The sequence below is a fragment of the Puma concolor genome, chromosome B4, assembly GCF_028749965.1.
Source record: "Puma concolor isolate L17-30 chromosome B4, mPumCon1.1.hap2, whole genome shotgun sequence".
NCBI classification, from domain to species: domain Eukaryota; kingdom Metazoa; phylum Chordata; class Mammalia; order Carnivora; family Felidae; genus Puma; species Puma concolor.
Window position 1 is genome coordinate 117602177 of NC_141673.1, and position 23210 is coordinate 117625386.

The 23210-nt window shown below is 38.7% G+C and overlaps 1 protein-coding gene across 1 annotated transcript in view; it reads left to right on the forward strand.

The window, feature by feature from the left end:
- ODAD2 (outer dynein arm docking complex subunit 2) overlaps positions 1–23210 on the forward strand; it is a 180470-nt gene that overhangs the window by 48176 nt on the left and 109084 nt on the right. The window contains exons 11-16 of the mRNA XM_086715141.1: positions 4222–4368; positions 4760–4969; positions 6948–7190; positions 7522–7632; positions 9829–9983; positions 11079–11321. Of these exons, the coding sequence (XP_086571267.1) occupies positions 4222–4368; positions 4760–4969; positions 6948–7190; positions 7522–7632; positions 9829–9983; positions 11079–11321 (1109 nt within the window). The remainder of the gene's footprint in view (positions 1–4221; positions 4369–4759; positions 4970–6947; positions 7191–7521; positions 7633–9828; positions 9984–11078; positions 11322–23210) is intronic.

The window sequence follows — 23210 nt, forward strand, 5'->3', positions numbered from 1 at the left end:
AATGATCTAAAAATGTACTCAGCTCATGTTGGTCCTCTCTGCCTTCCCTAAAACAATAACCCTTGAATATTTCCTATCAGTCTTAGAGTAATGATTAAAATATTCAGCCTGGCCTATGGGTCCGGCAGGTGCCTTTGCCCACCTAGTTTTTCAGCTCATCTTGGACCATCTACCACCCACTCTCTGGGTCTCAGCCACACTGGCCTTCGTTAGGCCATGTTCCGCTTCTCCATCGACCTTTGCAAATACTGATTCCTCTGACTGGCATGCCTTTCATCACTTCCCTCCTCCTTTACCAGGGAAGGTCTCCCACTCTGTCCACACTTCAATCCAGACATACATTCCTCAGGGAAACCTCCCCTGTTGTCCCCGCCCAGTCAGAGTCCTTGACTGCAAGTTTGCATAGCACTTCTTCAAGTTTTCATTTATTTGAATGGGCTTCAGAAATTAAAATCTTCTCTACTACATTTGATGAGCTCCACGAGGCAAAGACCATGTCTGTTTTTGTTTACTAGGATGTCTCTAATGCCTGGCCTCGAACTTGGTGAAAAGTAAGTGTGCAAATTTTTTGAATGCAAGAATAAAAAAATGACCAGAGATAGCTTGCCCCCTAATCTAGTCTCGAATACATTCTTCATCTCAACTCAGTAAATGTTTATTTCTCTGTTATCAGCAGTAAGGGGGTTGGAGGTAGATATTACCCTATAGACCAGATAAGGTAATACTACTTTATTTCAAAAGTTCTATTTAAAACCATGAGAAACATTATTTAGAAACATGTCCTCTATTGATCTTGTCCTTCCAAAAGAAATTTTGAGAAAAATGAGGGAAAGCAACATTCATTCAACTTTTGCCTGTCTGAAACGTGATTGTAACAAGGAACAAATGCTTCCTGGTCATAGAAAGGAACGCGAGCCACAAAGTATCGGAAGGCACACTGAGCCTGGAGATGTCTGAGGAGAAGCAGGGGCAGGAAGACAACCAGCAAAAGACTTGCATTAATTTAAGAAGTGGAAAAGCTTATTGGAAGCATTCTTCAAAACCCTTCAGAAGCTAGTAAAATAATATTTTACTATGTTTTCTCCAGCTCTTAAAACTTTACAAATGCAAATACATGATAAAATGTGAAAATAAGTATTGGCAACTAATTACATTCTCCGGGGAGATTTAATTGAAAAACAAGCATATTTGCACTGCTTCTCCTTAGTAAGATGTTTATGGCATCTGGTCAAAGTAGAACAAACATTTGAAAATCCTTTGACATAGCTGGTATTTAAAGAATAGCAATTGGCTAACATTTGCGGCTCTGTATGTTGAATATTTTGGCTCCTTTCCTCTGGTATTCATTCTGAAAGATTTATAATCCTTTGGGGAGTGTGGTCTACAAGAGTAGAACTGAATCCTGAAATGTGGAAAAACTAACTTTCCCCAATATAAAACTGTTCTAAAAAAATCTCTCAAGCCTATGAATATGTTTCCAGATTTTCAGAAAAAGCTGATGATTTACAGAATTTTTTTTTCTAGAAGGATCTAACTTCCTCATGATAAATGTAAATTTTCCATCCTTTGGCTTCACAAGTGGCTTAGAGATAAATCAGAAAAATATAACATCTTACCTTTCTGGGCATCTGCTGAAATGACACGGCCCTTTAAAAATTTTATGTCACTGGTTACAATGTATATAATGAAATAAAGCACAAAAGGTAGGAATAATCTAGAAGAGAAAAAGTAAGAAACCTTGAAGTGACATAGGAAACAATGATTGTGCTGAATGTATAAGTAGGAAAATACTACCAAAGAAAACACAGTGCAAGAACAGCAGTCAAGAAGGTCCTTGATCACGCACAACTGAGAATGCTGGGACGGCACTTTCTCCTTCAGAGTCTGACGGGTGTGGGTGGACTCCCTTGGCTTGACTGAGGTATGACATGCTGTTTGACGTCTTCTTGCTTTCAAGCCATTTTGGGGTCTGAAGCCACTGCCTAAAGAACTCTATCTGAAGCTCTTGGTTTGCATTTGCAAACTTTTAATGTGGGAGCCCAGCTCTGTTCCTTCAGGTATCCATCCCAGGGGAGCTTTCTTTTTTTAACCATTTAAATTCAACAAAAGAGCCTTTTAAAATTAATTTTCTCCCTCTCTCTCTTTCTGTCTCTTTTTTTTTTTTTTTTTTTTTTTTTTTAACATTTATTTATTTTTGGGACAGAGAGAGACAGAGCATAAACGGGGGAGGGGCAGAGAGAGAGGGAGACACAGAATCGGAAACAGGCTCCAGGCTCTGAGCCATCAGCCCAGAGCCCGACGCGGGGCTCGAACTCACGGACCGCGAGATCGTGACCTGGCTGAAGTCGGACGCTTAACCGACTGCGCCACCCAGGCGCCCCACTGTCTCTTTTTTTTAGTGCTTTTTTTCTGTAGTATTTTCTTTAATTATGGTTAGCATTTAGATTATTCTTTATGGTTTATGAAATACCTGGCTTCTGTTTTTAAGTGCTTGTGTGTGTGTGTGGGGGGGTGTCCTGTGCCCCCAAACAAGGGAGATTATAAAACTGAAAGTAATAAATGAAGGATTTACTGCTTTATATTTCAAACCAACGTTAGGAAAATTGGCGGTGTTAAAATTTCTCTTGATATCAAGAAAAAGACATTAGGAGCTGTAAGAACAAAACTTACTATTTTAAATGTAAATAATAAAATGAAGGCTTTTGTCATTGTAAACTTGATCTTGAATATAGTGGACAGCCTGGATTACCCAGAAAGAAAATTAGTATGAAAAGCAGACAATGACAGTGATGTCAACACAGGATAGTGGTTCATAACATTTTTAGAGATGTAGAGGGAGTTTTCTGGAAGGGTAAGAGGAAAGGCTGAAGTCTCAACCTTTCCATCTTTTGGATGCTTAAGTTCTTATAGTTCTATTTCAGCTTCTTATTTTAAAAGCAATACATTTTACTGAATTCACAAGAGGTTTTACATATGTGATAGAAGGAGGGGTTTGGACTGCTTGAATATAATTTCCATTTTTGTGCTAAGTGTATAGACTATATCTCTGTACATTTATATATAATAGATGTAGCAATATAAAGTAATAATTAGCAAACGAGAATAAACATAATTTGTAGGTGTCTTTCCTCAAAAAGGAAAGAAAGGTTTATTTGAGGCCATTGGTACTATGTTTTGAAGTAGAGATCCAAAGCCATCTTTCATGAGCACACTTTACAAAAATGTCTATTCTAACCTCTGTTAGAAATATTGCTTTTGTTATTTGCTCTGTTACAAATATTGCTCCTACAAACTATTTCAGCACTTATACTGGAACTCTTATTTACCTCCTAGTCTTAATAGTGGGAGAAGTAATAGGTACTATGCTGTGTCCTTCAGATGATTTTCAAAGCATTAACGATCAGTGGACATTGCCTAAGAATTCCTGCAGTGAATTCTGATGATAATTTCCTGGCAGGTTTGTTTCACTGATCAATCATTACTTTGTTGTTTAATATCCCAGATTGTTTTACCTTAAAGGAACAGTTCCCCACTACCCTTTACATTTGGTGATCAGCTAAGCAGACGTTGATTGCATGATTCTCTACGTTGGGCCAGTATTTTGCCCATGATACTGAAGGCTTCTTTTTTTCTCCTTCATCAACCCACTGAGTCATCTCCAGTTCTTAATGGAATTGCCTCCTCACTCCCCACCCCACAGCCCTTCCCCGACCTACCGCGGTCCCAGCATGACTGTTATACTGCTTCCCACAGGGTTTCCCTTTCTCCAGAAAGACTGTTCCAGACTGTTCCACATACATCTGTAAGAATAATTTTCAGGCACAGTTTGGATTGCACACTACTCTATTCAAGAACTTATAGGGACTGCCTATTACCTCTACATAAAACTTACATTCCTCAGTCGATCTCTCAAGGCTTGCCCCTTGACTCTATTTAATGTACTAATACCGCCTAATGTCATAGCTGTTTAAAGCAGACAGACCACCTTTAAATGTTGACTCTTAATTGGAATAATGTTTTATGATACTCTGTAAAGCTTTTTCATGCTTCAGCTCTACATGATTCATTTAACAAATTATAACCCACTCAGAGAACTTAAAAAAATTTAATGTGCCGTGTAGGGGGAGACACATTTCCCAGTTCATGGATTCATAACCATTAAGTAAATTTCCATGGAAGCATGACCTTATTTAACCTTTCTATGGCATTGTGTCTTCATAGGGAGGAAATCAGACCGCTACAGTGATCGCACTGTGTTCAATGAAGGATTTCAACTTAGCGCAAGAGACCTGCCAGTTGGCAATCAGGGATGTTGGAGGCCTTGAAGTTTTAATAAATTTGCTTGATACAGATGAAGTCAAATGTAAAGTGAGTGGCTTACCTGACATGGGTGACAAACCTTCTAAACAACTTCTCGTGCTTCTCTTTTTACCAATAGGTGCCTGCTACTTCTGCCTACTTCTTGTCTTTGTCTGCTATTATCACTAATAACTTGCTCCTTGTACTGTTAGCTGCTCTTCGCATCTCTGCCTTTCTTCTTTATCTTCTGGTTCCTTTCCATCAGTATGTGCTTCTTAAATGATGAATGTTTGTTTACATAATTGAGGGACAATAAGGAACATGAGTGTAACACCCGGGAATAGAAAGTATTTCTTTAAAAAACTTCACTGGGGAAGGATTTTAAGTAGACTTGGAATTTTTAAAAAACTTGTGCTGGTTAAACACTTATTTTCACCTCTAACTACTTTTTCTCATTTAGATTGGTTCATTAAAAATCCTGAAGGAAATCAGTCATAATCCTCAAATCAGACGTAATATTGTTGACCTTGGGGGCTTACCAGTTATGGTTAATACACTTGATTCTCCACATAAGAGTCTGAAATGTTTGGCAGCTGAGACAATCGCAAATGTTGCCAAGTTTAGAAGAGCCCGACAGGCAGTGAGACGCTACGGGGGCATCACCAAACTGGTGAGTACTGCTGACATCGTCATCAGCTCACCCTCTGCCACTAAGATGTCAACTCTCTGCTGTCCTTCCTAAAGGATGTTGCCTTTGCTGAGTCTTTTTTTTTTTTTTTTAATTTTTAAAATGTTTTTTTTTATTTTGAGAGAGAGAGAGGGAGAGAGAGAATCTCAGGCAGGCTCTACACTGTCAATGCACAGCCTGACACAGGGTTTGATCTCATGAACTGTGAGATCAAGACCTGAGCTGAAATCGAGTCAGATGCTTAACTGACTGAGCCATCCAGGTACCCAACCTTTGCTCAGTCTTGAAAAGCGAGTAGGTATTTGTCATGCAGACACACCAGGGAAAGGCAGTTCAGGAAGATGAAGCTGTGTTGATAAAAGCCCAGAACTGGAAAACAACAGAGTATTTGGAAACTGCAAGTGGCTAATGTGGCTAGACCTAAGATGAGATGGGCTGGGTAGTAGGAGGTGAAAGTGAGGGACCATGGTGGTCACACAGGGCCTTATCCAAGAGCTGAAGAGTTTAGATTATTTATAGATACTAAGGGAATAACTGTTGGGGACACATGTTTTCAAGCTGTCTGCTCTCTGTTCATCCCATTGTTTTAGAATGAAAAGCCATCTGGGGCGCCTGGGTGGTTCAGTCGGTTAAGCGTCCGACTTCGGCTCAGGTCACGATCTCACAGTTTGTGAGTTTGAGCCCTGCGTTGGGCTCTGTGCTGACAGCTCAGAGCCTGGAGCCTGTTTCAGATTCTGTGTCTCCCTCTCTCTGACCCTCCCCCATTCATGCTCTGTCTCTCTCTGTCTCAAAAATAAATAAACGTTAAAAAAAAAAATTTAGAATGAAAAGCCATCTAAATGTCCTTCCTTGGGCTGTAACTAGTTAGGCCATGAGTGTCCACTTGACTCAAGCCAGCCCCACAGATGTCTCTCCCAGGAATTTGGAATTAGGAATCAGAGACTCTACTTAGTCTGGACTACTCTTTACTAAACTCAAGATGGTGGTCATGATTATGTGGACATATCCATGGAATCTGGCCTGCAGAGAGAAGAATGAACTAGACACACACAGGGTAGAGATAACCCTGGGTGCCCTGGCTTCACTTCCTCTGGAGCACCCTTACTTATATAGATAAGCTACTGCTTATCTATATAAATTGCCTTTCTCTTAAAGTCTTCAGTGACTTTAGTTATTGCAAAAGGAAGGGAGGGAGGGAGGGAGGGAGGGAGGAAGGAAGGAAGGAAGGAAGGAAGGAAGGAAGGAAGGAAGGAAGGAAGGAAGGAAGGAATAAAAAGAAGAAAAGAAAGGAAAGAAATGATCCTGGCAGCTGTGCCATGTGGATTGGTTGGTTTTGGTAGCTCAGGTGGGGAGCCATGTCCTCCAAAGAGGTCACATGGTTTTAAGAATATACAAGCCATTCAGTTCTCACAGAAAGTTCTAATGGCTTTAGAGACTCTAGTTTTCTGAGATACCAGGACTGAGGATGTAGTTTACAAATCTTCCTAATGCATATATTATAGCTATGTTAAGAAAATACAATCTTGGTGAGATTAAATTTCTTATAGAAAGGAAATGTAAACACTCCCAAACTTGGAGGAAGATGTTTTGAAGGGTTTTGTTTCTTTGTTTTTCATGTGTAGTATGAAAGTTAATTTGTATAAGTATTCTTATTGTTTTTTAAGTTTATTTTATTTTGAGAGAGAGCATACACACATGAGAGGGGGAGGGGCAAAGAGAGAATCTCAAGCAGCTCTGAACTGTCAGCACAGAGCCCAATGTGGGGCTCGAACTCATGAACTGTGAGATCATGACATGAGCTGAAATCAAGAGTCTGAAACTTAACTGAACTACCCAAGTGCCCAGTAAAGGATTCTTATTTTTGATGGAGATTATCTTGGTAGCAACCCTGTAGCTATTGAGGGATATGTTGTTTTATTTTAAAGATTCCCATGTACATCATATTCACCTATTCTTGTAGGTCGCTCTACTCGACTGTGGAAAGAGTTCAGCAGAACTGGCTCAATCGAGTCTGTATGATGCCAGAGACGTGGAAGTGGCTCGCTGTGGGGCTCTGGCATTGTGGAGCTGCAGTAAGAGTTACACAAATAAAGAAGCCATTCGTAAAGCTGGGGGCATTCCTTTGTTGGCTCGCTTACTGAAGACGTCTCATGAAAACATGCTAATTCCAGTGGTAGGGACATTGCAAGAATGTGCATCAGAGGTACTCAAGCCAGCTCTGCTTCCCTTGCTTTCATTTACTTTGACTTTCTTTAGTTGAAAAATAATTTTCAAGGTTATCATGACTGCTAAGGATTTTTTTTGAGAAGTCAGCAGTCTATTAAAGAAGATGAAACTAACAGAACATTAATTAAATTGGTACCCGTGTGATGTATTTTTGAAAATGTTGACTAAATTCTCTTCTTATATAGTTGTGTTAACCTTGGACTTTAGTGTTTATTAAGAAAGTTTGTTTGGCATAATTATTAGTAAGTATAGATAGGTACTTAATATTCGTGTCTTACACACATAAATATTTAAATTTGTGTTCCTAGGAAAACTACCGAGCTGCGATCAAAGCAGAAAGGATCATTGAAAATCTGGTGAAGAACCTAAATAGTGAGAACGAACAATTGCAGGAACACTGTGCCATGGCCATCTACCAGGTGCGGGGGGACTCTGTGGGCAGCTGTGGTCTTCTTCTCCATGTAGTTAAGGTGGTGTTTCTAAACATGGGTTCTCATTCTCTGGTGGCAGGACTCAGGAATCAGCATTTTTAACAAGAACACTTTAGGGATTTTCCTGTACACATAGGTCTGAGAACCACTGTCCTGTGCTAATGACAGATGGCCTGTATATGTGAGAGAGAAACCTGCACCAACATGTCTTGATTATTTACATTTCTAGAAGGCACTTACATGTCTTTCTCTCCTAAAACAAATTACTTAGTGTAAAATAGGAAAATATATACATGGTGCCTTTACATTGCTTTACAGGCACCCTATTCAAACATAGTAGTTGAGAAATTTATCTTCTACCAAGACAAAATGGATGGATGAATGAGTGTGAGCTTGCATGTGTGTGTGTGTGTGTGTGTGTGTGTGTGTGTGTGTGTGTATTCCTGTTTTATCTTTTTATTAATTTACTTTAACCTTTGTTAACTTTTTGTGAGCTATACATTTTATAGTATACCAGAAAACAGATTAGAAGTAAAGATGGCTTCGAAAAATTAGTAGATGGCTGGTTGCTGGCCATGCCAGCTTCTACCTATCCGAGAAATCAGAGTCCATTTCCTAGAGGAATGCATTTAAAATGTGCATATTGGGGGACCTGGGTGGCTCAGTCGGTTAAGTGTCCAACACCAACTTTGTGGGTTTGAGCCCCACATTGGGCTCTGCACTGATAGCTCAGAGCCAGGAGCCTGTTTTGGACTCTGCATCTCCCTGTCTCTCTCTGCCCTTCTGCACTTGTACTTTCTCTCTCAAAAATAAACATGTAAAGATAGGTAGGTAGGTAGGTAGATTGATAATAAAATGTGCACAGTAAGAGTATGCCAAAAAGTCAGAGTCAGAAAAAGGGGTTCATGTCAGTAGAGGATGGTATTAGTTTGCTAGAACAAAACAAAATACCAAAACAAAATACCATATGGTGGCCTGTTAAATAACAGATATTTATTACCTTATAGTTCTGGAGGCTAGAAGTTTGCGATCAAGGTGTCCGCAGCATTGGTGCTTTCTGAGGACTCTCTCCTTGGCTTATAGGTGGCTGTCTTCATGTTCACATACCATTCTTCCTGTGTCTCCACATGTTCCTTCCTCTGTGTCCTTATATTTTATGACATCAGTCACATTGGATTAGAGCCCACCTCAGTGGCCTTATTTATCCTTCATTACCTCTTTAAAGACCTTAACTTACATTCTGAGGTACGGGGGTTAGGACTTTGACATATGTGAGCTTTGAGGGAACACAACTCAGTTCAAAACAAGGATATATAGCCTTGACTTGCGTATATAAGCCTTATCTGAGTAACTATGAATGATTGGTTAGAAATAGTGATTATTTTTTCTAAAGCTGGAACTGAACCAGAAGCAAAAGTCATAAATAGAAGAAAAGCCTGACAGGTGCCTTGTGGTGCATTACAATGAGGATTTCTTCTAGTGGCCCTCATGGATGATCCATGACATGCATCTGTATCATATGGCCTCAGAGACCAACTGTATACTTAGGATGATAGCATATCTATACTAAATTTATCATCTTTTTGCTCTTTAACCTGGGAAGGACGATCAGCTGGGAACGTCTATGTAGTACGTATTTATTTCAAAGGATGACACAAATATGTGGATAAACATATGTGAATATAATGTCAGTTGCTATTGCTATAACTTACTGCTCTGGGCATAGAAACTCTATTGAGGAAATGCTCATCTCCTAGGTTTTGGGGGTCATTGAAGCTCTGACTAAATCCGTATCACTCGTGTTTTCTCTGCTACATTTTCCCAAGACTGTGTGTTGCATCACTGCAGAAATCCTCTGTCCACGCATGTGGTGTTCTAGGTTTCTAACCAACCAATCTCTGTTTCTGTCTTGGTGGAAGCCCAGGTTACCTCAGAATTGGCTTGGCAGCATTTCTAAGTATGTAGAAACTGCTAGACGCGGCCAAAATTATGTAAGGGAAAAGAGACAGTGTCAGATAGCTGCCAGTACAGAGAAGAATTAGATTTTACTTGGAGGCCCCTTCAGAAAATGATACTCTTTGAAAAGAAGTTTCACCGCCACTAAAATGGCAGCCTCTTTAGCAATTACAGAAAGCTTGATATGCTTTGATCGCTGAGAGCCTCTGATTTGATTTTTGTGTGTAGTGTGCTGAGGATAAGGAAACCCGTGATCTCGTTAGACTGCACGGAGGTCTTAAACGCCTGGCCAGTCTGCTCGATAACACGGACAATAAAGAACGGTTGGCTGCTGTCACTGGGGCAATATGGAAATGTTCCATCAGCAAAGAGAATGTGACCAAGTAAGAGAAGACATTCAATATTCTGTAATAAAAATATGGCCATCGAGGAATAGCTGTATTCTTAACTTTCAACTAAAACATCTTTCATTAAGATATAAATGTTTCTAAATAAAAGTATAGATGCATAAAAAATATGCCCATTGAAACACATTCCCGTAATGTTATTTTAATAAAGAATCAATTATAATGCTACTCGTATAGTTTCCATATATTTATGTTCTAGACTAATTTGGCAGTATTAAGGATTTTTAGAAATGAAAGACTTCTACTTCCTATCCCACCACCTGGCTGTGGTTTTCTGTGCCTCACTTAGTAAAGCTAAGGGATGTGCTGACATAATCTTATCTGTGTGAATGGGCTCTTTTGCTTGTGGGCAGCCATTTAAATGACAAGTACCTCTGATCTCCTGCAGAGACCTATCAAGGTGAGGGGATGAATTCCCACTGAATCTTTAGAGATGGAAGTGGTTCCATTCTTTTTGCTTTTCTAAAGTTAAACAAGATGAGTCAGCTAAATGCCAGCTCAAGGGCTGTGTAGCCACTGTCAGATAATTTCATTGAATTTTAAAGTATTTGTAAACTTTATAACTGATTTAATCTTCAGATTTGTCTCTTCATATATTTTTAGGGTTCTCACACTCTGTGGTGGATATTCTGAGGCAACCTTCCTTGTCTCATTGTGATGATTTTAACAAGAAATTCACATGTCTTATTTAACACAAGATAGGTTTATTTTGCTTTGTTCATGTAAAATAGTCTCTGTGACATGGGGCAGACACCCATAGCATAGTAGAATTGCTGACACTCTGATTTGGAAGAAGTTGGTAGTTGTCTTAGAGACCATACAGTATAGTGATTAATGGCACGGATGGCTGGAAGTGGAAACCAGCTTCACTATTTACCAGGCTTCGAATTAGCTTTCTGAAAATGGGGATTATGGTAGTATCTGCATCATAGAGTTTTTGTATAGACCGTATGAGCATGTAGTTGGCATTTAGTAATTTTGGGCTCTTAATGTTATTAGCTAATTATACCAAAAGTAATACTGTTTCTCCTCCCCTCCCCCCCCCCCCTCTTCTTCTCTTGATGAATTTAGGTTTCGGGAATACAAAGCCATTGAAACTTTGGTGGGACTTTTAACTGACCAGCCCGAAGAGGTACTTGTGAATGTGGTTGGTGCATTGGGAGAATGTTGTCAGGACTATGAAAATCGCGTCCTTGTCCGGAAATGTGGTGGCATTCCACCACTCGTGAACCTCCTCGTTGGAGTAAACCAAGCTCTTCTTGTCAATGTCACAAAAGCAATTGGTGCTTGTGCAGTAGAACCTGAAAGTATGATGTAAGTGGCCTGGCAACGGAAAGATTTTATTTGAGAGTGATGGGGCAATGCTTGGGTAGTCAGAAACAGTGTCCTCCCTTAGAATTGGGGTGCACAAATGATGCAAAAGTAAAACGGATTTATATATAAATAGCCACGAGGTTACCAGTAATGAGTTACCGAGCCAAATTGTTCCCTAGGAGGAGCTGGAGGGCTAAGGCTAGGCATATTGGGAGGACTTAAAATTCCCAGTAATTAATTTCCCATGCAGAAACCTTCGTACAATCAACAAAGTTTTTCTCTGCTTCCTAGGGAAGAATTCTCTCTCTCTCTAAGAGCCTAGGTAGTTCTAGTATAGTATCCTTCTTGTTTCTCAGTTCGATTCAGCAAACTTATTTTGAGCACCTAAGAAGTGCTGTGAATTGATGAGGGGAGAAGACAAAGGGTTTTCAGCTGTGATCTTGGTCCTGAAACAAATTGTCTAATTAGGAAGAAAAGATTTAAATGTAGTACAACTTAAGAACAATAGCAAGCGGTGCCTGGGTGGCTCAGTCAGTTAAGCATCTGATTTGATTTTGGCCCTGGTCATGGTCTCAGGATTGTGAGATCGAGCCCCACATTGGACCCTGCACTGTCACAGTACAGAGTCTGCTTGGTATTCTCTCTCTCTCTCTCTCTCTCTCTCTCTCTCTCTGCCCCTCCTGTGCACTCTCTGTCTCTCAAAATAAATAAATAAACTTAAAAAAATTGGGTTGTTTGTCTAAAAAATAAAAAGAACAATGGCAAGATTATATAGAGATTATATATACAAATATATACTTAAACATAGAAATAATAACTTGTATATAAATTAAACATATATAGGGGCGCCTGGGTGGCGCAGTCGGTTAAGCGTCCGACTTCAGCCAGGTCACGATCTCGCGGTCCGTGAGTTCGAGCCCCGTGTCGGGCTCTGGCGTTATGGCTCAGAGCCTGGAGCCTGTTTCCGATTCTGTGTCTCCCTCTCTCTCTCTGCCCCTCCCCTGTTCATGCTCTGTCTCTCTCTGTCCCAAAAATAAATAGACGTTGAAAAAAAAAATTTAAAAATATAAAAAAAAAATAAATAAATAAATTAAACATATATAAATATATTTATATGAGACATAAATATATTTAAGTGTGTGTGTGTGTGTGTGTGTGTGTGTGTGTGTGTGTGTATAAAGTCCAGAATGGGAAGAACCCATATAGGCCAAAGCTATTGTATAAGGGTTCTCCAGAGAACCAGAAGCAACAGGATGAGAAAGGTAGAGGGAGGAGACATATGGAGATATATTTAAGGAATTGGCTCATGTGATTGTGGTGTCTTGGCAAGTCCACATTCTGATGGGGGAGCCTGGAAAGCTGGAGACTCAGGAAAGAGCTGCAGTTTGAGGTCAAGGCAGTCTGCTGGCAGAATTCCACAGAGGAAGTCAGCCTTTTTCTATTAAGGCCTTCAACTGATTTGATGAAGCCCACTAACATTATGGAGAATAATCTGCTGTACTCAAAGTCTGCCAATTTAAATATCATCCTCATCCAAAAAACACGTTCACAGAAATATGCAAAATAACATTTGACTAAATATCTGGGTATCCCTTAATCCAGTCGACTTATAAACATTAGCTATAACATGTCCCCTCTTTGTCAACTTGGTACCCATTCATGCATCTCCTTAAACCATGCTTAAGATCTGTAGAAAGATAATAACAAGGCCATATTCCTGCCTAATACTATACAACTATCTAGTGTACCACTGAAAATACACTAACCCTTTTCCCAGAAGAGGAAGCAGAGTTCTTGGATGATATTTACTCTTCTTCTTGATATCCTGTTACTTAAATACTCTGATATAAAGCTAACCATTCTCAAAAGCCATGATATAAAGTCATCATGTCTCATGTTACATGACAAGAGGATAAGAGAGGGAAGAAAACAAAGATACACACATATTTATAACAAAATAAAGAATATTCATGACAATTACAATATTCATTCTGTAACTGGTCATGTGGTCATAGCTGGTATTTATAACTACCTTCTTTCATTCCTCATTCCATATTCCCTTTGCCCTCAGCAAGCACTTTAGCTGGATGTGGTTCTTTACCTGGTGGGGTAACCCAAATCTTCATTCCTGAGGGTCTGGGCCATTAGTAGTCCTGCCTGGATTGGGCTGTTGTAGTTTTCCATCGACCTTAATCACAGGGCATGGTAATACTTAAGACCTGCCCTAAGGGATCTCCTGTTTTCCAGATATAGTCTTCTTTACTTCCATTGTGGAATAGCAGTTCAATTTACCCTTGGTAATTGGGATCACCCCAGCCAACACAGTAACTCCCTTCGTTGCTTGTTGATTTAGAGGCACGGGGAGGCCAAAGTGGTCGGGTGGCAATTTTAACTTTGAATTCAGTGCCCATGAATCCTGGCTATGGAAACAATAACACCTCATTATTTGCAGCTTGATAGCTCTTTTGGCCTATCCTATAGACTCCCAGAGGTCTGAAAACCTTCCTTCATTTCATCCTATCTCTGTCCCCTTCAGTCTAAGTTGGCAGTTTCTTGAGATGGTTGATTGGATCCATGAGTCACACCTGTAATCTTGTTATACTATGATTCTCCTATATATCTCCTATATAATTTGATTTTGATTCATTCATTCAACTCTTCAATATGTGTGACCAGGCACTCAGGGCTCCTGTGTATGGATATACCCTGCACAACCCTAGGGAACACCATTCACATAGACATATACAGAGTACCACATATTGTGGGGCCATACATCAACTGTGCTGAAGTGTAGTTTGCTATTTCACCATTTGATTATTAGAGGAAGCTCATAACGTACGCCAGTAGTCTCTGGTAGTACCTTCTTCCTTCTGCTCACTTTCCTGGCATTTGTGATTCATTTGTGTTCAGTCAGGTCCTCTTCCTTCACAGGAAGCCTGAAACTCGATAGCCTTGGAGCCCTGTTAATGTGATTCTGGTCTAACCACATGTCTGATATACAAGCACTAAAGCCACTATAACTCTTTTTGGATTTGGTTATTGGAGCCTTAGGCTCAGGTGTTTCAGACACCAAGGAACACTAGTTGTTACCCACGATACCTTCGAGAGAAGAACATCAGCCAGACTTAGAAGACACTTTTCTGATGTATTTATCTTTCTGAAAAGCACGAGGTGTTCATTAGCACCTGATAAATGTTTGTCAGAAATGGTTTTGTGTATTTCTTTTGACCTTTGGCTCTTGTTTACTTTTTGTCTGCTCATATCTGCCAACTACACCCACTGCCTCTGAATGTTTTTTGAATGTGTCCTCCTGCTCTCTGCCCTCAGTTGAGGTTCTGTCTTCTTTTACCTGGACCATTGAAGCAGGTCCTGTTTGGTCTCATCTCACATCTGTCCCCTTCCATATCTTCCTGCATGGCACTGAAATTTGGTTTCCTAAACTGTAGATCTGATAGAGTTGTTTCCTTGGCCTAAGGAACCGTCAGGGACTTCTCAGCCTTTAAAAACCAAACCTAAATTCCTTCACCTGGTATTTAAAGCATTTGCCTCCTGGCCCCTTCTACCTCCTAAGCTTCATCTTTTCCCTGCAGATGTTAGTTAGAGTTATACTGTTATTTGTTTATTCCTTATTCATTACACAAATATTAATCAAGTATCTTTTGTGGTAGGCACTGAAAGGATAGCATACCCAAAGCAAAGTTCCTGCTCTCTTGGAACTTACATTCTGTTGTGTATGTGGGACACAGACTCTAAATCTTAAACAATTTCAGATGGTGCCAAATGCTATAAAGAAATTAGCACTATAGGGGCACCTGGGTGGCTCAGTCAGTTGAGCGTCAAACTCTTGGTTTCGGCTCAGGTCATGATCTCGTGGTTTCATGGGATCGAGCCCTGCATTAGGCTCTTTGCTGGTAGTGCAGAGACTGCGTGTTTTTCTCTGTCTGCCTCCTGTCCCTCCCCCATTGGCGCTGTCTCTGTCTCTCTCAAAATAAATAAACTTAAAAAAAGAAAACTGCACAATTGAAAGAGAGTGAGTGAAGGTGGTTACATTAGCAGCAGTGGAAAGAGGAAAGAGAAAGTGGAAGACAGGACCGTAGTCTCCGAGAGGATAATATTTTAACAAGGATCTGAGAGATAAGAGGACAGCCCGAGGGAAGAACACCAGACAAGGAGCAGCAAACACAAAAGCCCTGGGATGGGGTTGAGCTCAGCTTGAGAAGCTACCTTGAGGTTGTTGGGTTTTTTTTTTTCTATATATACTTTTCATATATATTTTATCACTGTGTGTCTTGTTAGTAGTATGTGTTTTCCCATATCACTGTGTGACTGTGTCATAAATCATCTTTTTGTCTCTTGATGATTACTAATTGATTTTTAATTGAGTTCTTTATTTTCAGTATAGTTAACATGCAGTGTTATATTAGTTTCAGGAGTACAATATAGTGATTCAGCACTTCTATACATTACTCAGTGCTCATCACAACAAGTTCACTCCTTAATCTCCATCACCTATTTCACTCACACCCCCACCCACCTCCCCTTTGGTAACCATCAGTTTGTTCTCTATACTTAAGAACATCAGTTTGTTCTCTATACTTAAGTGCCTGGATGGCTCAGTTGGTTAGGCGACCGACTTCCGCTCAGGTCATGATCTCACAGTTCCTGAGCTCGAACCCCGCGTCAGGCCCTGTGCTGACAGTTCAGGGCCTGGAGCCTACTTCAGATTCTGTGTCTCCCCTCTCTCTACCCCTCCCCTGCTCACACTCTGTGTCTGTCTCTTAATAATAAATAAACGTTAAAAATTTTTTTAAAAAAGTCTGTTTCGGGGCGCCTGGGTGGCGCAGTCGGTTAAGCGTCCGACTTCAGCCAGGTCACGATCTCGCGGTCCGTGAGTTCGAGCCCCGCGTCGGGCTCTGGGCTGATGGCTCAGAGCCTGGAGCCTGTTTCTGATTCTGTGTCTCCCTCTCTCTCTGCCCCTCCCCGGTTCATGCTCTGTCTCTCTCTGTCCCAAAAAAATAAATAAACGTTAAAAAAAAAAATTTTTTTAAAAAGTCTGTTTCTTGGTTTGTCTCTTTCTTTTTTTCTTTTGTTCATTTGTTTTGTTTCTTAAATTCCATATATGAGTGAGATCATATGGTATTTTTCTCTGACTTATTTCACTTAGCATTATACTCTCATGTTGTTGCAAATAGCAAGATATTATTCTTTTTATGGCTGAATAATATTCCATTGTGTATATATACTACTCCTTTATCCACTCATCAGTAGATGGACACTTGGGCTGCTTCCATAATTTGGCTATTGTAAATGATGCTACAGTAAACATAGGGATGTGTATATCACTTTGAATTAGTGTTTTTGTATTTTTTGTGTAAATACCCAGTAGTGTAATTCCTGGGTCATAAGGTAGTTCTATTTTTGACTTTTTGAGGAAACTCCATCCTGTTTTCCACAGTGCTGCACCAGTTTGCATTCCTATTAACAATGCGATAGGGTTCCTCTTTCTCCACATCCTTGCCAACACCTAGTGTTTCTTCTGTTTTTGATTTTAGCCATTCTGACAGGTGTGAGGTGATATCTCATTGTGGTTTTGATTTGCATTTCCCTGATGATGAGTGATGTTGAGTATCTTTTCATGTGTCTGTTGGCCATCTGTATGGATTCTTTGGACAAATGTCTGTTCATGTCGTCTGCCTATTTTTAAATTGGGTTATTGGTGGGGGGGACTATTGAGTTCTATAAGTTCTTTATATATTTTTACTAATTACCCTTTATTGGATATATCATTTGCAAATATCTTCTCCCATCCAGTAGGTTGCCTTTTAGTCTTGTTGATTGTTTCCTTCTCTGTGCAGAAGATTTTTATTTTGATGAAGTCTCAATAGTTTATTTTTGCTTTTATATCCCTTGCCTCAGGATACCTATTTAGGAAGATGTTGCTATGGCCAATGTCAGAAATCACTGCCTGTGCTCTCTTTTTATGGTTTCGGGTCTCACACTTAGGTCTTTAATCCATTTTGAGTTTATTTTTGTGTATGGTGTAAGCAAGTGGTCCAGTTTAATTCTTTTGCATATTGCTGTCCAATTAACCCAACACTATTTGTTGAAGAGGCTGTCTTTTTCCCATTGCATATTCTTTCCTCCTTTGTCAATGGTTAATTGAACATATAACTGTGGGTTTGTTTCTGGGTTTTCTATTCTGTTCCAATGATGCATACAAATATATTGAATTTGATCTATATAGACTAGAATTCATTCTTGCAAAGCCCCTTCTTCTGTCCCAGATTTAATGACTTCCACATAAGTCATCATCAGGTTATTTAGTTGACACCTAAAAATTACTTCTAAATATCATCATTATTTTCACAGTGCGCCTTCAAACCCATTTTAATATAACTCTGTTAGATAAATTGTTATATTTACTGATTTTTCAGTTGAACCCATTCAGGAAAAAGCCAGAGAAACCACTTTCCTTGTTCTGAATTTTAATGTAGGTTTTGAAACAACAAAATGTAATGAGAGAAGAACAACTCAGTGACAAACAACAGGCCTTAAAGACCTTTTGACTGAGTTGGGGAGACAGACAAGCAATTTTAAAATGTCAGAGTAGATGATGAAATGGCAGTAAGTAAAAATTTATTTGTAAATACACAGACTAATTTGAATAATTTTATGAAAGGCTTAACTTCTGGTTAATAATCTGAAAACCACAAAAAAAAGAACAAAAGTAGGAAAGAAAGCATATTCTCCCAAACAAGGATATGTCCACAATTCCAGATCTTAAATGTGAAACACACCTGTAAAATGTAGGTAAATTATTAACCTGTGTGTAATATGCTGACAGCTAACACATGCTGCTTCATATCTTTAGATTTCCCCTCAAATAAGTGTCATGGTCATGAAATGCATGGCCAATCTTTTTCTTTTTCCCCCATAGCAGAGATTAGGGGAATGAATCGGCCTTGGAAGAAGTGAGGAATTTCCCATCAGAGACCTAGTTTTGCATTGTAAAACAGCAGAAGTGGAGCCTAAGGAAAAGTCATAAGGACATGTCGTTTTATATTGTCTATGATAGTCTTCTAGCCTAAGGAGATTGCTAGAGACCCTTTAGGGTAAAAAGGATACTAGAGATGATGATTTCAGGATTGCAACACAATGAAGCTATAAATTTTTAGAGATTTGGAGTAAGCTAGATTGACTGAACGCTCAGAACTGAATGGAAGAGTTGTGTTCACAAGGCAAAGAGAACTGCAGATTTTTGTAGGATTGTGTTTGAGGTAATTCTATCATTAAAGGAAACGGACAGATTCTGACAAATAATTTCCCCACAATCACAAGGCTATTATATACTCCCTGTTAGTAAAAGAGCCAAAAGAAATCACATAAAATTTTACTAAAAGACTGTATCAGACAACTTAAATAATTGTGACAAGCAAGTAGTCAGAGCTCAGAAGAGAAATAGAAAAATTATTGAACTTAAAGCCTGAATGAATGCAAAAGAAGTATAATAAACAACTGAAAACACAGGCATGCGATGTATAGGACATACAAAATGAAATGAAGAAGAATATACTAAAATTACAGTAGGGAAATTGATAAATATGGAACCCAAGGTGATACAACATAAACATAATGGGTATTCTGTAAGAAGAGGTTGGAACCAGTGGAATGTGATCGATCTTAATTAAAGATACAACAGGGATGCCTGGGTGGCTCAGTTGGTTAAGCGACTGACTTCGGCTCAGGTCACGATCTCATAGTTTGTAGGTTTGAGCCCCACATCAGCTCTGTGCTGACAGCTCAGAGCCTGGAGCCTGCTTTGGATTCTGTGTCTCCCTCTCTCTGCGCACCTCCACCGCCCCCCACTTGTGCTCTGTTTCTCTCTCAAAAAATAAACATTTAAAAAAAAGATACAATAGAAGAAAAATTTTTGTGTGAATCTGTAGGTCAAACAACCCAAAAAAACCCTGGTAATATTGATACAGAGTGGCCAACAGTAATGAATTCTGATAAATCTACTTGCATTTCAAAAGTAAAGGAAGAAATATGTAGGCAAAAGAACAAACCATGAGGACAGAATGTCTTCACACTTCTCCATAGCTTTGGTTAAGGTCAAAAGACATTGATTGAAAGATCAAATCTCTCTCAGATTAACATTCTGAAGGAGAAAAAATATTGCCTAAGAATTTTGCATCCAGCCAAGTTGTTCTTCAAGTATGAAGATAGAAGCACATTCTCAATCACACAAGGAATTGGTGACTACAGTACTAGCTCTTCTTGAAAAAACTGTCAATTATAAAAAGTCAATCAAGAAATTACTCAAAGTATTTGGAAACAAAAATATGGCTAAAAGGTATTAGTGGAAACCAAAGAAAATAATGGAGGAGTTATCATTAGGGGAATTATCCACATTTTATAAATACTGATGATAATGTAATAATACAACTGACAAAAAATAAAAACTAAGTGCAAGGGGGGTGAGTTAGTGTGCAAATTTGATCATCTCTCACATAAATGAATCAGTAGATACTATGTACAATATTCTTTTACCTATTTGTTTATCATCTATCCATCCATTTATCTATCTCTCTTACATATCCATCCATCCTGTTATCCAACTTAAGTCATAAAGAAATGTTCAGAATCACTTATATTAGTTATCAATGATTGTTATTTCTGAATGGTAGGATTTGGGATCATTTATTTTGTTCTTTGTATTTTTCTATACATGTATATGATGAATATGTATCATCTTTACAAAACCAAAGTTCTTGTTGAATGCCTTGCATAATCCTCTTTTATTCTGTATAGAATAATGACTAAGAGCATAGATTCTGGAACCATTGCCTGGAATACCAGTCTCACCATTTGCCAGCTATGTTTCCTTTGACAAATTATTGACTACTTGGTGCCTTGGTTACCACATATATAAAATGGGAATATTAAGTGTACCTGTCTCATTGGGTTGTTGTGACTATTATGTGAACTAATATGTGAAAAGTGCTTGATACATAATAAGTGCTGGGTAAATGCCAGCTTGTATTGTTCATGTAGCAGTAGCTTCAATTAATAACAATTTTAAAATGATAATACATAAATAGAAAATTAAAGTCAGACTGGTGTTTGCACTCATCTGTAGATGAGTTCCTTGTTTTCTGTGTTTCTCTTGTATCAAATTAATCGTGTTATTTAACTTGTTATAAAATTTTGAACAAGTGACCCCTACATGGTGACTAACCCAGTTTAAACTCTCAGCTGCAACTAAGGAGCTTGGAGGGTGTGGCATTGACATGTAAAGAGGCAATTATAATTCAGGTCTTTGCATCATGTTAATAAGCTTGTTTTTTGTTTTAAAGTTGACTGAAGATTACTGAAGGGTTTTAAGTATAACTTGAGATAGAGGAACATGTTAAGGGATCATTGTAGGCCAGAGGTGAAGGTGGCTTAAACTAAGCCAGTGGAATATAATATAATAAAGAATAAAGAAATGAACAGATTAAAGAGAGATATAAAAGGAAAGAATGGATAAACCAGGTGAATGATTGAACATGAGTTCTAAAGAAGAAGGAGGAGTGATGGATGATATTTAGGTTTCTTTTCTTTTGTTTAATTGAATAAATTAACACAATGAGGTGCACATTGTGTAAGAGTATGATATATGTACAGCATGTTATTTTGATATATGCATATTTAGGTTTCCGACTTTGGCAACTAGATCAATAATGGTACCACTTACTGATATAGGGAATATAGGTGCAGGACTAAGTGAAGGAAGACTGAACTTCACTTGGGGAGATACAAGGTCAATTTGTTCATCATTTTAGTGCCTAACACAGTCCTAAGCTTAGGGTAGGCAGCCAACAAACATTTACTGTATAATGAATGGATGGTGAATTCAGCTATGGTTGGGTGGGCACCGAGGTTCCCATGATACACATCCAAGTGTGATGGCAACCAGTCTATTGGATATTTGTGTCTAAAGCTCAGCATAGAGATACAGGTCAGAAATAGTGTGAGTATTTGGTAACTGAAGTCATGGCTATATGTGAGAGATTGTGAGGAAGGGAAAGCAAAGTGAACAGAATCCTACTGAACCCAGTCTTTTAGGGAGAATGCACGTACCCAAGAAGTAGCTATAAGGAAGCTGAGAAGGATCAGCCAGAGAGTTGGGAGGAAAATTAAACAAGTTATTGAAAAAGAGAGGGAAGAGAGCGTTTAAAAGAAAGTGTTCAAAATTGTCAAATTCCATGAGAAGGCCTCATAAGATAAAACTGTCCTTTCTTGGGCAACAAGGAGGTTGATGAATCCTTTTGTACTTGTAAATACGGTTTTCCCACAAATGTTTTTATAAACGCACTAAAGCAGTTTCAGAAAACAGTGTTTTGAGTTTGGTAGGAATCCAAACAGCATTACTCTTGGCATCATATTTCAGACATGGCTGTTATTGGTAGATTTGCAGGATTTATTGCATCTTTGAGCTTTCAGTTAAATGGCAAGGAAATGACAAACAAATAAATACCTCTCCCCTGTGTAAGTCTTATATAATTCATAGGTTAGGAACTTATTTTAATGACTAGCGGTTTTATGTTTCAGCGATTTGTCTGTGGCTGGGGCTAAGACTTAGGTCACATATCAGGATAAACATATATACTCATAGCACAGTTTTATTAACTTTGTGCAATAGAATGCCTAAACAATTCTCTTCCTTTCTATATATTTTTAATAAGAATAAGAAACACTGTAATAGTAACAGTTTGACTACTGAATCAAAAGTAATTTTTAAGAAACCAATGATTTCACAAAGCTCTATTGACTTTTTTCCACACTTCAGATTACTGCTTTTAGAAACTCAGTATAGGGGCGCCTGGGTGGCGCAGCCGGTTAAGCATCCGACTTCAGCCAGGTCACGATCTCGCGGTCCGGGAGTTCGAGCCCCGCGTCAGGCTCTGGGCTGATGGCTCAGAGCCTGGAGCCTGTTTCCAATTCTGTGTCTCCCTCTCTCTCTGCCCCTCCCCCGTTCATGCTCTGTCTCTCTCTGTCCCAAAAATAAATAAACGTTGAAAAAAAAAAAATTAAAAAAAAAAAAAAACTCAGTATAAATTATTTCATATTAATTATGCCCTCCCCTAGGATCTAAAATGGAAACAGGTATTCTCACATACCAAGTTCATGAAAAAGTAGATTTACTTGTGCTGAATTTTATTCTTTTATTGACTTCGAATATCTATTTAAAATATATAGAATTCATCTGGAGGTAAGCTGGCCTTACCAGATATATGAAATCCCACCAACATTGCAAAAATCATTTGTGTTTTGGGGAGTGTAGCTTTCTATTAAAATACTATAAAATTCCAAACAACTAAAAAATATTGAAGCTAAAAATTTTAAGAAATATCTATGATTTATTTTCTACATGTCAAGATTTTTACTTTTTTAAAAAATTCTTTTTAGCTTTTATTTTGCAATAGCATTAGACTTATAGAAAAGTTGCACAATTGGAGAGGCGAGACTACAGAGAGTTCCCATATACCCTGCATCCAGCTTCCCTTAACACTCTCCATAATCATAGTGAAATTATAGGAATTTTTATTTGTTGAATTCTAGTTTTTTGACTTAGAAGAGTCAAGTTTCCTTCATTGGATTTTGTACATTTTTGTTCAGTTCATTCCCTAAGTATTTCCTCTCCCTTGTTGATGGGGTGCATGTGTTTTTTCCTGCCATTATGTCCCTCCATTTATTGTCTCTATGAACACTATTAAATTTTATATATTAATTCTATATGCTACCACCTTGCAGAATTCTCTTATTGTTTAAGTTCATTTTATTGTTAATTCTCTAGCACAGTGGTTGACACACTACAGCCATGGGCCAAATCCTATCTTTATTAAT